The 13,274-nt window shown below is 39.9% G+C and overlaps 1 protein-coding gene across 2 annotated transcripts in view; it reads left to right on the forward strand.

Annotated features, from left to right (window-relative positions):
* SYNDIG1 (synapse differentiation inducing 1) overlaps positions 1-13,274 on the forward strand; it is a 353,167-nt gene that overhangs the window by 226,245 nt on the left and 113,648 nt on the right. For both annotated transcript variants that reach the window (XM_063443700.1, XM_063443701.1), the window contains exon 3: positions 10,777-10,914. In XM_063443700.1, the coding sequence (XP_063299770.1) occupies positions 10,777-10,914 (138 nt within the window). The remainder of the gene's footprint in view (positions 1-10,776; positions 10,915-13,274) is intronic.

Raw genomic sequence — 13,274 nt, forward strand, 5'->3', positions numbered from 1 at the left:
GGGGGCAGTAATGTATTGGGGGAAGAGGGGGCAGTAATGTATTGGGGGAAGAGGGGGCAGTAATGTATTGGGGAGGGAGGGGGCAGTAATGTATTGGGGAAGGGGAGGGCAGTAATATATTGGGGAAGGGGAGGGCAGTAATGTATTGGGGAGGGGGGCAGTAATGTATTGGGGAGGGGAAGAAGGGGGGGCAGCAATGTATTGGGGAGGGGAAGAAGGGGGGGCAGCAATGTATTGGGGAGGGGAAGAAGGGGGGCAGCAATGTATTGGGGAGGGGAAGAAGGGGGGGCAGCAATGTATTGGGGAGGGGAAGAAGGGGGGCAGCAATGTATTGGGGAGGGGAAGAAGGGGGGGCAGCAATGTATTGGGGAGGGGAAGAAGGGGGGGTAGCAATGTATTGGGGAGGGGAAGAAGGGGGGCAGCAATGTATTGGGGAGGGGAAGAAGGGGGGGCAGCAATGTATTGGGGAGGGGAAGAAGGGGGGCAGTAATGTATTGGGGAGGGGAAGAAGGGGGCAGTAATGTATTGGGGAGGGGAAGAAGGGGGGCAGTAATGTATTGGGGAGGGGGTCAACTATGTATTAGGGGAGGGAGGGGTCAGCAGTATATTAGGGGGGGTCAGCAGTGTATTAGATAGGGGGGGGACGGGAAAGATCTGACTTGGGAATTTGAGATGAGGCAATGATTATATTTTTTTACATTTAGATTTGTGGCCCAATTAATATTTTATATATATATATATATATATATATATATATATATATATATATATATGTGTGTGTGTGTGTGTGTAGAAGGAAATGTAAATAGAGGGGGCTACAGGGGTGAATTATATTTGTAATATATTTATTAGGAACTGTGGAGGGAAGGGGGTTGGATGAGAGCATTACATATTATATTTATGGGGTAGGAACTGTATTATATATTTTTGGTTTAGTGCACCTTTGACACTCCCTTTGTTTTTTGACTACATCTCCATTAAGGCTTGCAAAGCATCATGGGAGGTGTAGTCCACAACATCTGGAGTGGCAAAGGATGTCTACTCCTGGTTTAGAGCATAGGTGTATAACCATTCGGCTTCCCCAGGCCAAAATAACCCCATAAACTCTTAAAGGATCACTATAGTGTCAGAAAAACAAAGCGGTTTTCCTGACACTTTAGTGCCCTGAGGGTGCCCACACCCTCAGGGTCTCCCTCCCGTGGCGCTGAAGGGGTTAAAATCCCTTCAGTTACTTACCTTAATCCAGCGCCAGGCTCCCTCGGCGCTGGTGACCTCTCCTCCCTGTCTGACGTCAGCTCCCTCGTCGGACGTCACTGGAGCTGAATGCGCATGGCCGCACGCGCATTCAAAGTGTCCATAGGAAAGCATTTCTCAATGCTTTCCTATGGACACTCTGCGCGATGGAGGCGAAATGTGCCTCCAACGTCGCAGATGCGCCTCTAGTGTCTGTCCGGAAGACAGCCACTAGAGGCTGGATTAACCGCAAATGTAAACATAGCAGTTTCTCTGAAACTGCTATGTTTACATGTGAAGGGTTAAAACTGAGGGACATTGCACCCAGGCCACTTCATTGGTCTGGGTGACTATAGTGTCCCTTTAACGCTGTTACGGCGTTATATGCCGTCCGCATTTTAATGGGCTGTTAAGCTGAATTCTGATGACTCCGCAATGCTATGGGGCTGGTATGTAATTTTTTCCAGGGCTGGTTTTCATACCCAGTCCGGCCCTGAGTGTTGGCATTTGATTGCTGGTATTTATGCGCATATACACATACACTGCCATATACATATAGATTGAAGAGCAGTTAGTGGTCTGCCAGCTTCTGTGTCAGGCTCAGTGGATACTGTGCCCATTTGCCCAGTGCCACCACTCATATCTGGTGTGACTATAGCGTGCCTTTAAAAACAAAAAAGTGTTTCACTGTAAGCTAATAGCAGTTAGTTGTCTGCAAGCGTCTGGGTGTCAGGCCTTCAGCGTGTGCTCTGCCAACCTCAGCAAGTGTACTTTGCCACTCATATCTGGTGTCTCTATAGCGTGCCTTTACATAGAAAAAACAGTTTTCACTGATATAGATTGAATAGCAGTTAGTTGTCTTCAAGCGGGTCTGTCAGGCCTACAGCGTGTACTCTGCCAACCTCTGCCACTGCACAGTGCCACTCATATCTGGTCTCACAGTAGCTTGCATGCATAGTACCACTAATACAAAAAAAAATGACAGGCAGAGGCAGGCCACCCCACAGGGGCCATCGTGGTCGTGGTGCTGTGATTCCCTTCGGCCCTAGAATAATGCCCAGTTTTCAGAGGCCACGTACCCTGAACCTGAAAAGTTCTGAGGACATAGTTGACTGGCTAACACAGGACACCCAATTTTCTACAGCTTCCGCTCGGAACCTTGACGCACCATCCTCCTCCAGCTTAGCTTCAGGCACCTCTCAAGATACCACCCACCCGCCTGCCGCCGCCACCAAAACTAGCACCACAGCCGCTTTACTTGGTATGTCAGAGGAGTTATTCACACACGTTTGAAGAAATGAGTGATGCGCAACCATTATTGCCAGAGGATGTAGATAACAGGGATATGTCTCAGGCAGGCAGCATTACACACATGGACGTACGGTGTGATGATGATGATGTTGTACCCGCTGCTGCTTCCTTTGCTGAGTTGTCAGATACAAGTGAAGCGGTTGATGATGACGATGCGTCCATGGATGTCACGTGGGTGCCTGAGGTTTCCTCTGCTTTTTTAAGATTACTTCTGGCCAAAGCAAATGTAGCTGGAAATACACAAAGAAAATACATATATATATATATATATATATATATATATATATATATATATATATATATATACATATATAGATATATATAAATAAATAAATATATATATATATACACACACACACACACACACACACACACACACAAAAGAAGTATACTGTAGGACAAATAACAAACTAGAAGAAAATGACTAGCAGGTTTATTGTAATACTATACTAAAGAGTAGATACTCACAATAACATGCACTTTGCAGATTGCCCACTTGCCCACTTGCTTTGTTCTGTGGACTCACGTCATCCTTAATGAGGCGTTCTCTCATTTGGTCAGTTTTAGACTGGATAGTAACATGTAGAGCAATCAGTCGCCAGCCATGAAAGTAGAATAATGCCTGGAGCATCATCTTCATCTATAAATTTGACGATTGCAAATGTATTTGCTTCTGCCATATCCAACTTTCACAGAAAAGTAACTCACTCTTATGAAAAAAAATAAGATAAAGTATACACAAAATAAATGATGAAAGTAATATTATATATCGTGTACCCTTGCCTTCATTAAAAATGCATTCAAGAAATGAATGAAATTACATAAACTGGATAGATGAATAAAACTTGCAGATTAGCCACTTCCATGCCATGTAATGAAAGGGGTTAATGCCCCCAGAGTGTCAGGCGTGTATTTTAAACACAGGACAACCCCTTGATTGAAATGCGTCTGTAACGGAGCTCCGTGTACTCCGACTGAGTACCCTCCGTTGATGGATGCTCCTAGCGCTTCCAGAGGACTCCAAGCACTCCACCAGACACCATAAGCACCACAGGCTGCAGCTATCTCCCTTCAGAACGAAGCAGGAACAAGCTCTTACAAGAGCTCAGTGATTATAGCAAGGGAATATGCCTAGCATAGCAATCCCTTGTAGCAGATTCCCCCAATAAGAGACAGGACTCAAGTTGAGGGTAAAAATAGAACTCTCTGGCTGCTAGCTTGCAGCCCTTTTTATTAGGTGCTCCCATGAAGGGGAGGGACACACACAGTAACGTACATTAACCAATCACACAATAGTTACATCCCAGACATAGCCCTCCACTCTACCTGTAAACTAATTATATGTACACACAGGAAAATACAATTATCATAGATAGGGAAAATACAGTTTTTACACAACATTCATAACTCCCAAAATATACATCACATTCGCATAAAAATACATATTCACAATCAATCCATTCAGGGGAACATACTCAAAAATCATACGAAATGGACCAGGGGTTCAAAAGTTAGTACAAATGTGCATTTGACCTTCTGGAAGCATGTTTTTTCCAGCTCAAACTAGTTCCACAGAATCCTCTGTCCTGGAGACAATGGAGAAGCTGATTTAATTATATCCAGGGACAAACACAGCCTCCATTAAGCACATGTTACCAGCAACCACCAAAAGACATAAACATACATAACTCCTGTTATACTAAACAGAACCCCCACATTCAACCCATCCCCAGATGGCTTGGATCTGAGCGCTCAACATATCCAAACAGCGCTCAGATGCCACAAACACAGTTCAAACGCCATGGGGTTTAAGTTTCGTATGGGCTGATGAGAGGGCCCATAATCCTGGGGCAGCCCAATAACCCACAGTATGCCCAAATACCGTGCATAAAGGGCCAAATCGCCCAGGGACCATAGTCACAGGGTAAGAGGCGGGCAAGCAGCCCCCTCCAAAACACAGTGGCGAAGTGGCTTTCGCTACAGCGTCCTTCCATGTTTCCAGTCAGGCCCTGCCCCACCAGCCGTGTTGATTCTTAATGAGTCGAGGGATCTCTTCCCTTCACCTTAGCCAGACGGCTGGAGACCATACAGTGCAGCCTTATTGCAGCCAAAGGCAGGCGAAATACTGCTTAAATAGCAGTACTGAGCCTTAGTCAACCTCACCTCTGATACGGTTTAAGATCCTTTCGCCTGCCATTTGGCTGCCAGTACAGCTACCCTCGGTCCTTAGTGAATTACCCTGTAAATATATTTAATTTTGTTAATAAATAGCTAAATAATGCTTAAATGTGGCACAAAACAGAAAACAAATACAAAAATTAACAGAAAGTATGCATAGCGCAATGTCTCAAAAGACCTTACACCCACAAGGTAGAGGGGCCTACTCTAAATGTAAGAGAGAATAGACAACAGAGACACCGTCAAGATATAGTAGCATCACCTTTTCAGTTACATCTGCAAGTTTACTTAAAATAAGTCTACTATCTAACTCACTAACTTTACAGATACCTTCCAATTGACCCTATGTAGGGGGAACAGTCTCTATTCTGCTCTGTGTCAGTGTGTATCATGGTCTCTGAGGACAGGTGTCAATCCATATCTGCCAAGTGACCCTATGTAGGGGGAACAGTCTCTATTCTGCTCTGTGTCAGTGTGTATCATGGGCTCTGAGGACGGGGAACAGTCTCTATTCTGCTCTTTGTCAGTGTGTATCAGGGGCTTTGAGGACAGGTGTCAATCCATATCTGCCAAGTGACCCTATGTAGGGGGAACAGTCTCTATTCTGCTCTGTGTCAGTGTGTATCATGGGCTCTGAGGACGGGGAACAGTCTCTATTCTGCTCTGTGTCAGTGTGTATCAGGGGCTTTGAGGACGGGGAACACTCTATTCTGCTCTTTGTCAGTGTGTATCAGGGGCTTTGAGGACAGGTGTCAAACCATATCTGCCAAGTGACCCTATGTAGGGGGAACAGTCTCTATTCTGCTCTTTGTCAGTGTGTATCAGGGGCTTTGAGGACAGGTGTCAATCCATACCTGCCAAGCGACCCTATGTAGGGGGAACAGTCTCTATTCTGCTCTGTGTCAGTGTGTATCATGGTATCTGAGGACGGGGAACAGTCTCTATTCTGCTCTGTGTCAGTGTGTATCGGGGGCTTTGAGGACAGGTGTCAATCCATACCTGCCAAGTGACCCTATGTAAGGGCAACAGTCCCTATTCTGCTCTGTGTCAGTGTGTATCAGGGTCTCTGAGGACAGGTGTCAATCCATATGTCAAGGTGTCAATATGTCATATGTCAGGTGTCAATCCATATCCATTGCGATTTAGGAATGTTAGGTGATTTATGCACTTTATGGATTAAAACCAGACTCTGCATCAACTGTGTAATTTTCCATGGGAGTTTTGCCATGGATCCCCCTCCGGCATGCCACAGTCAAGGTGTTAGTCCTCTTGAACTAACTGTTCCATCACTTTTGTGGCCAGAAACAGTCCCTGTGGGTTTTAAAATTCGCCTGCCCATTGAAGTCAATGGCGGTTCGCCCGGTTCGCCGGTTTGCAAACGTTTGCAGAAGTTCCCGTTCGCCGTTCGCGAACCGAAAATTTTGTGTTCGCGACATCACTACTGATATACATATAGATACATAAACTGACGTATACCCGCTCACACACTGACACATTGATACACACACTGATGCATACACACACTCAAACACACACATATAGACACAATGATATACATACACTGACACACAGATAGATACATATAAGCAAACTGACACATACCTTCACAGATTCACACACATATTATAATTGTTATATTTTCAGCCACCCTGATGTTAAGATACCTTCTGTCTGCACGAGGGTGGCTGAGCCCCACTGGTGGCTCAGGCTGGTGGGAGTGTGGGGCTGACTGGAGTCAGCTCTCTCCTTGCCCTCCCTCCTCATCCTCTCGCGGGCTCTCTATGTAACTAGGTAGACGTGACTGGCACTTATTTCCAACCAGGCTGCCAATATAACCAGACCCCTGTTCAGCAATACCAATTAGGTGGCCCTAACTGCATGGGTCACCCGATAGTCCCCAAACTGTGCGTGGTAGTTTTGCAGATTTGCAGTATATCGATTGGCTCATTTTCAAGCCTTTGCAATGGCTTATGGTCATGAACTTTTTATACGAAAACTGCATTATGGAGAAAATTCTGCCATCCTAAAAAAAATATTTATTTTTGGACTAAGTAGTTCAGCTGAAACAAATGTTTCTTCCGTACACAAGTGTAATTCCCAGTTTTGGCCAATGGCTGTTTTTGATTGTGCACTTTTGTCATCATTCTAATAAAGCTTCCTCAGTTTACACTTGTTCAGGTCAGGACATCAAGGAAAGCCAATGCAAAATCACCAGTTTGAACAACCGACGTGGCTTGATATAACAAGCTGGTTAAAATTCAGATCTATATGTGAAAGAGCTAGTTGGCAATTTTTCCTTTTTTATTAAGTGTAACCTGACTTTTAAAGATTTCCCTATAATGATTATCTTGAAGATTTACCCGAAGACAAATATTTCACATGACAATGTTGCAAAGTCGACACAGCTGAACCCTTTTTGAGTAGACCTTTTTCTGTTTTCACTATACTTAGCCATTTTAAACATTGGTCCTACAAACAGAAAAAATAAACTTATCTACACTTACTTCTATTTTCTCTTTTACAGCCAAATCTCTGTCTCTTTTTCTGTCTGATTCTCTCTTTCTTTTCTGTTCTGGTAACCATCTGTCATAAGTACTAAATATATTTGGTTTGTATATAAAAATAGTAGAAAATTAGGTGGACAATACATTTTTATGGTGCAGCTATTCATTTTTCAAATCCTTTTTATAGTATTGTTCTGTTGTGAATTTTGTTAGAAACATTATTGGTATTTTTGAGCTGTCAGATGTTCAGTTAAGTACGTGCCATTGAAATGTCCCAAATATATCAAATGCTTTGCTTCAATGAACAAACTTCTATCTTTCTGATCTTCTGTACTTAAATGTTTGTTTCTGTGGTGGGATGCTTGGCGCTACCCCTGTTATCAAATTCTTCTTTGTGACTTGTAAAGCTCTGCCCATTTAATCCCATTAACTCTTGACCTAAATAGAGGTCTTGGCTTGTTCCACACTATAAACCTAGAAATAAATGTATTTGGAAAACAACAACTTTAAACAAGTCACACTCAACCCCTTGATACTGTTACCCACTGACCGCTCTAAAGAAGAGGCAATTCGCTGGCCTGTCTTCTTTTAGAGTGTTCAGGGTCTGAGAGCCTACTGTCAACTCAGAAATACTGCAAACTCACAGACACTGTTTGGAATTTTCTACACGGTGCCATCTCGCTGGTATTTGGTGAACAAAGACATCGTGCAGTAGTTTTAAACTATACAACAGGGGACACATTATACAGTAATTATTTTTCATATAGCCTGTATATATTCTGCGGAATCTGCATTCAACTGTATCTTCCAAACTACTGAATGGATCTGGGTGAATGTTGGATATGTGGTTCGCCCAGATCCCCCGGTTCAGAGGTTATACGTTTTATGGGGTTATTGCATGTTTTGGGGTCCCTGTGATATGTTTAATAAAACTGCATTTATCTGCCTGCGATAATTATATTACCCATTGTGTTCAGTAATCATATCATAGGCAGAGGGGAGGATATTGTGTGGGAGTGTCTGTGTGTATTGTACGGATTGATTGGTTGTATTTCAAAACCCTGTGGGCAGTACTATGCTTGTGGATTGTGAATAAAAGAGGCTGTATGTGCCAGTACAGTCAGTTCTGCTTGACCTCAAAACGAAGTGTTGTCTGGTTATTGGGGGAATTGGATTGTATGCTGATTGCCAGGAGTGTAAGCTGATTGTATGCTTTTCCTGTTCAGCTGTTTACAGCATTTATATGCTTGAGAGCATTCGTATGCTTCTCCGGTTCGGTGGTTGTGGTGTCTGCTGCAGTGCTTGGAGTCCTCAGGAAGCGCTAGGAGCATCCTTCAATGGAGGTACCCAGTCGGGGTGCCAGTCGATCTGTTACAGATGGCACTTCACACAGGCTTTTTCAGTTATGAGTGTTATATTCATCCAAAATAAGAATTTACCATATCAAAAATCACTAGGACATTATATTGTGAAAACACAGTTCGGTGTTGAAAACCAAACTGATCATTGTAATCTAGTCGATGCTGAAACATGGTTTATATATTCATTGTGAAAGGTTGAATTGCATGTTTTGTGGGTTTTTAAAAAACATTTTTTATTGTAATTATTAACCACAAGGACGGGGACAATTGTCCAAGTTCTGAACCAAAACAAAGCCTAGAATTTAAGCTATGTCTGTTCAGCGCAAAATTTACCTCAATCATTAAGTGCACCAACACTTATTCTATGTATAATTTTGATCAGGAGAAACAGGGCTTTCATTTCACTTCAAATATTAATATATGAGACATAATTTAATATAAATACAGAAGTGTGAGAAATTAAAAACGTGTTATTTTCCAAGCTCTGCGTGGCATTTTAACTGTGAATATTACAACACAGATCGCTTTTACTGCAATAAAACACACATATTTGTATGTCGTGATGTCCCACGAGTATAATGATTCCCCACATGTACAGTTTCCATGGTCTTTTGGAACGTTAAAGTTTGTCCATTTTGGGTTTGACACATTGAAATTTACCAGTTTAGTTTGCTGGGTCTATGTTTCTTTTGAAATTGAGTCCAGGCATTAAAATTACCCCCATCATGGCATACTACTTGCAGTGGTAAACAACAAAGGGTATTGAAAATGGGGTATGTCCAGTCTTTTTTAGTAGCCAGGTAGTCACAAACCCTGGTCAAAGTTAGTGTTCATATTTGTTTTTGTTTAGTTTTTTTGCATTTCTGCATTAGAAAACTGCACTTTCACTTTTTTTTTACTGCTCTAAAACACTCATATTTGTGGTTTTATGGGGATATATATATATATATATATATATATATATATATATATATATATATATATATATATATATATATATATATATAAATATTTATTAAGCCCCAAAAAGATGCACATATATATATATATATATATATATATATATATATATATACATACACTAAAACAGTGAATCTTTTCCTGTTGTTTACAGCAAAAACAGACTCAAAGAAATCCATGTTTAAAACGGAATAAGGCAAAAATGTGATTGTTTTACTAGTTTGCATATGCCTACCCAGAGTCCTTTGTGGTAGTAACATCACTGCAAATGTGTGATTTCTATGGGAAAAGCAAGTCTTAAGGCTTGGTGTGCAGATTTTCGTTTAACATTGTATTAACTATATATATATGTGTATATATATATATATATATATATATATATATATATATATATATATTTCATTTTAAGTGTATTTATATATCATCTACATATAATTATATGATTGTATTAATTATATATTGGGGGACCTGCTTGACAACCCAGCAGTCCCCCTACAGTCAATCCAGCAGTTCCAAGTCATGTGATCGCGGTGATGATTTTTGTTTGTTTGTTTGTGAACTTCTCCACATTCAAAATAATGAAAACGGCAATAGGCAAATATCCAAAGTGTTACTCTTTAGAGGGTTTAAATATAAAATGTTGTGAGGCAATTCAGGAGAAGGATTGCGTATAATAAAAAACAAAGGGCTGCAGACACTTGGTTTTTACATGCATGTTTTTTACCGTCTGCATTTATAAAGTGCCAACATATTCTGTAGCGCTTTACAATATTATAGGAGGTGGAGACAATAAATGAGACAATTACAAGTACTTACAGGAACAATAGGTTAAAGAGGAGCCTGCTCAAACAAACTTACAGTCGAGAGGACATGGGGTAAAAGACACAATAGGACAGGATTAAAATGGATTCAAGCAAGACTCTAAATGTGAAGTGTTTATTCTTTTGATGCAATGAAGCATACATTGATGAAATTCATAGATCAATATATACCTGTATGAACCTTACACAATATTATTAACTATTATAGAAATGCTTATATACCAGGGGCATTTTAGACGTAAATACATTTTCTCTTCAATGTATAGTATCTACCACTTTGTCTCCCAAAATGACAAATTTAGGCAATAATACATTATTGATGACAGAGATTTATATGTGCTTTGATTTGTCGAGACAACACATTATTTTTTGCCACATTAATGTGCTTGCTATTTTTGTTTTATACAGAGTGACTATTCAAGTGACACAGAGAGTGAAGACAACTTCCTAATGATGCCACCAAGGGATCACCTTGGCCTGAGTGTATTTTCTATGCTGTGTTGTTTCTGGCCCTTGGGGATTGCTGCGTTCTATTTGTCGCATGAGGTAAGCTTAAGTCTTCTGACAACTGTTAACAATTTCAGTCAAAGTCGCAAAATAACAAACCTCAGCATTTTATACCTTAGCAAAAGTCTGATTCCTGTTACATTGTCAGACATGGCTCTTTTTTTAATTGTCGAGCAGGTTCGGGCTAGCCATGCCTTATTGACTATAAGTTATTGAGGGGGATTTACCGTGGCCCTTGGGATGAAGCTCTGAAGTCTGTAGCGATCATTTGCTTGTTCTGTATCTTGTGAGTGGGGTCATTATCCGAATGTTTTTTGTCTTTGTCAATTCTAAATAAACTTATGCATTTTCTCCAAAATGTTCCTTTTCTGAAAGAGATCCCTCTCTTAAAAAAATAGCATTTATCAGTAAAGCATACACTTGCTGTAAACATTGTTAATAACATCATTATAACATTTTTATCAGTTATACATTTTATTGTATTTGTGTTGGAGTTCCTTATACGGCTGTACTTTTAACCTTTCAGAATGCTACTAGCCTCCTCTTTATGATTGCATGCTCATTATGTCTAATTTTTATTATTTCACTACTGAGCATGTTTTAGGAGACAGCAAATCTATCAAGAGAGGGGTTAATTAGCAGGTATGCCGTCTACCCCTCTAGCATAATGAGTCCCACTGGTAAGAAGGCTATAATGCATTACTGAAAATATCTCCACAGTCACAAAGCACATCACCGGTAAAACATAAAATAATTTATAAAAAAAAATGAAAACAGATTATGTTTTTCACCTGAGATTTGTGACTACATTTCTGGAGATGTACAAATGTAATCATTTATATTTATTTCTCCTTAGCACATTTGTCCTATCATACGAAATAATATGAATATCAGTGTGCATTTTAATGCTGGAAAAAATATTTATTGATGGTAACATCATCCAAGATGACCTGCGTAAGAAAATATAATATAACCACAAGAGAGAAAAGAAAAATGTATAAAGATAAAATATAGATCACTATTACAGTGCAGAATCTCTACAGCTGGGTGACTCACTACAATATAAACAGATAAGCAAACTAAAATTAACGGAGAAAGACTGTAGACTGAAAGTATAAACTACATAAATAAAATATATTTATATATATATATATATATATATATATATATATATACACACATACATATACACTGTATATAAAATCTATTGAAAACCAATGTAATAAAATATAGCCAATTAAGATGCAATAAGCTGGGCTGTATAAACATAAATCTAGCCACAAATACATATAGTGCAAATCGTGTAATATACCCACAAGGCTAAACGTTAAAGCCCGATGTTAGATAATTATCCAGGGACAAGTTGGCAGTCTCTTACCACCCCATAGCTTTAATAGCTAGAATACGAGTCCTCCTCGGGCCAATAGATGCTGGAATTGTATCATTGCTTTTATAATAGAATGTCCGCTGTATAGTGGGATTTATACACAATCTTATGTAGCATCGTATAGTTGGGGATCCTTGTAATGACAAAGATAAATGGGGAGCACCTTGTAAGTCTGGTGGCTAGTCCCGAGTGGGCCAGGAAATGTTCTGCCTTTAGCGTATGGAATCATTGTTCACAGCAAACTGTGCCTGGGGATGTTCTGCCTTTATAGACATCACATGGATCACCAACTATATGGTGCTGTACAAAATTGTGTATAAATCCTGCTATACAGCTGACCTTCTATTATAGGAGAATTGATACAATTCCAGCATCTATTGGTCCAAGGATGACTTGTATTCTATACAGCACTCAGTCTGAGCTATGGGTCAGTAAGAGACTGTCAACTTGCCCCTAGATAATTATTTAACATCAACTTTAACATTTAGTCCTGTGGGTGCATTGCACTATTTGAACTATTTGTACTTTATTATTATTGCATCTTATTTGGATTTATTTTATTACATTATTTTTAAATAGATTTTTAATGAACATATATATGCTTTATTTATGTAGATTGTGCGTACAATTTCTACAGTGCTACTTTAGTTTAGTTTGCTTATCTGCATAAGAAAATGTAATTATTATAAATGCGTTTGCTTATAAATATTACCTTACATATGTAAATGTCAGATATTTTGCAATTATTGTTCTTTTGGGAAACACGGTTTTATTCATTTTCATTAAAACCAGATGGTTGTTTAGTGGTTGCAATCTCCTAGTAATTCATTATACTGACAGCCTCCAATAAAGAGTTATTGAGCATTTCTTTTATTATTTTGTGAGCTGGGGTTATATGATGATTTGTTCACTGGAGCTGATTAATTAGAAGATAATTAAATGTAAATTTTCCTTGACAGTTTTGAAGAAATAGTGTTTTTCTTTTTTTGACTTTCTTTCTTTGATGTTCGTG

Source organism: Pelobates fuscus, chromosome 2, assembly GCF_036172605.1.
Source record: "Pelobates fuscus isolate aPelFus1 chromosome 2, aPelFus1.pri, whole genome shotgun sequence".
Taxonomy (NCBI): Eukaryota; Metazoa; Chordata; class Amphibia; order Anura; family Pelobatidae; genus Pelobates; species Pelobates fuscus.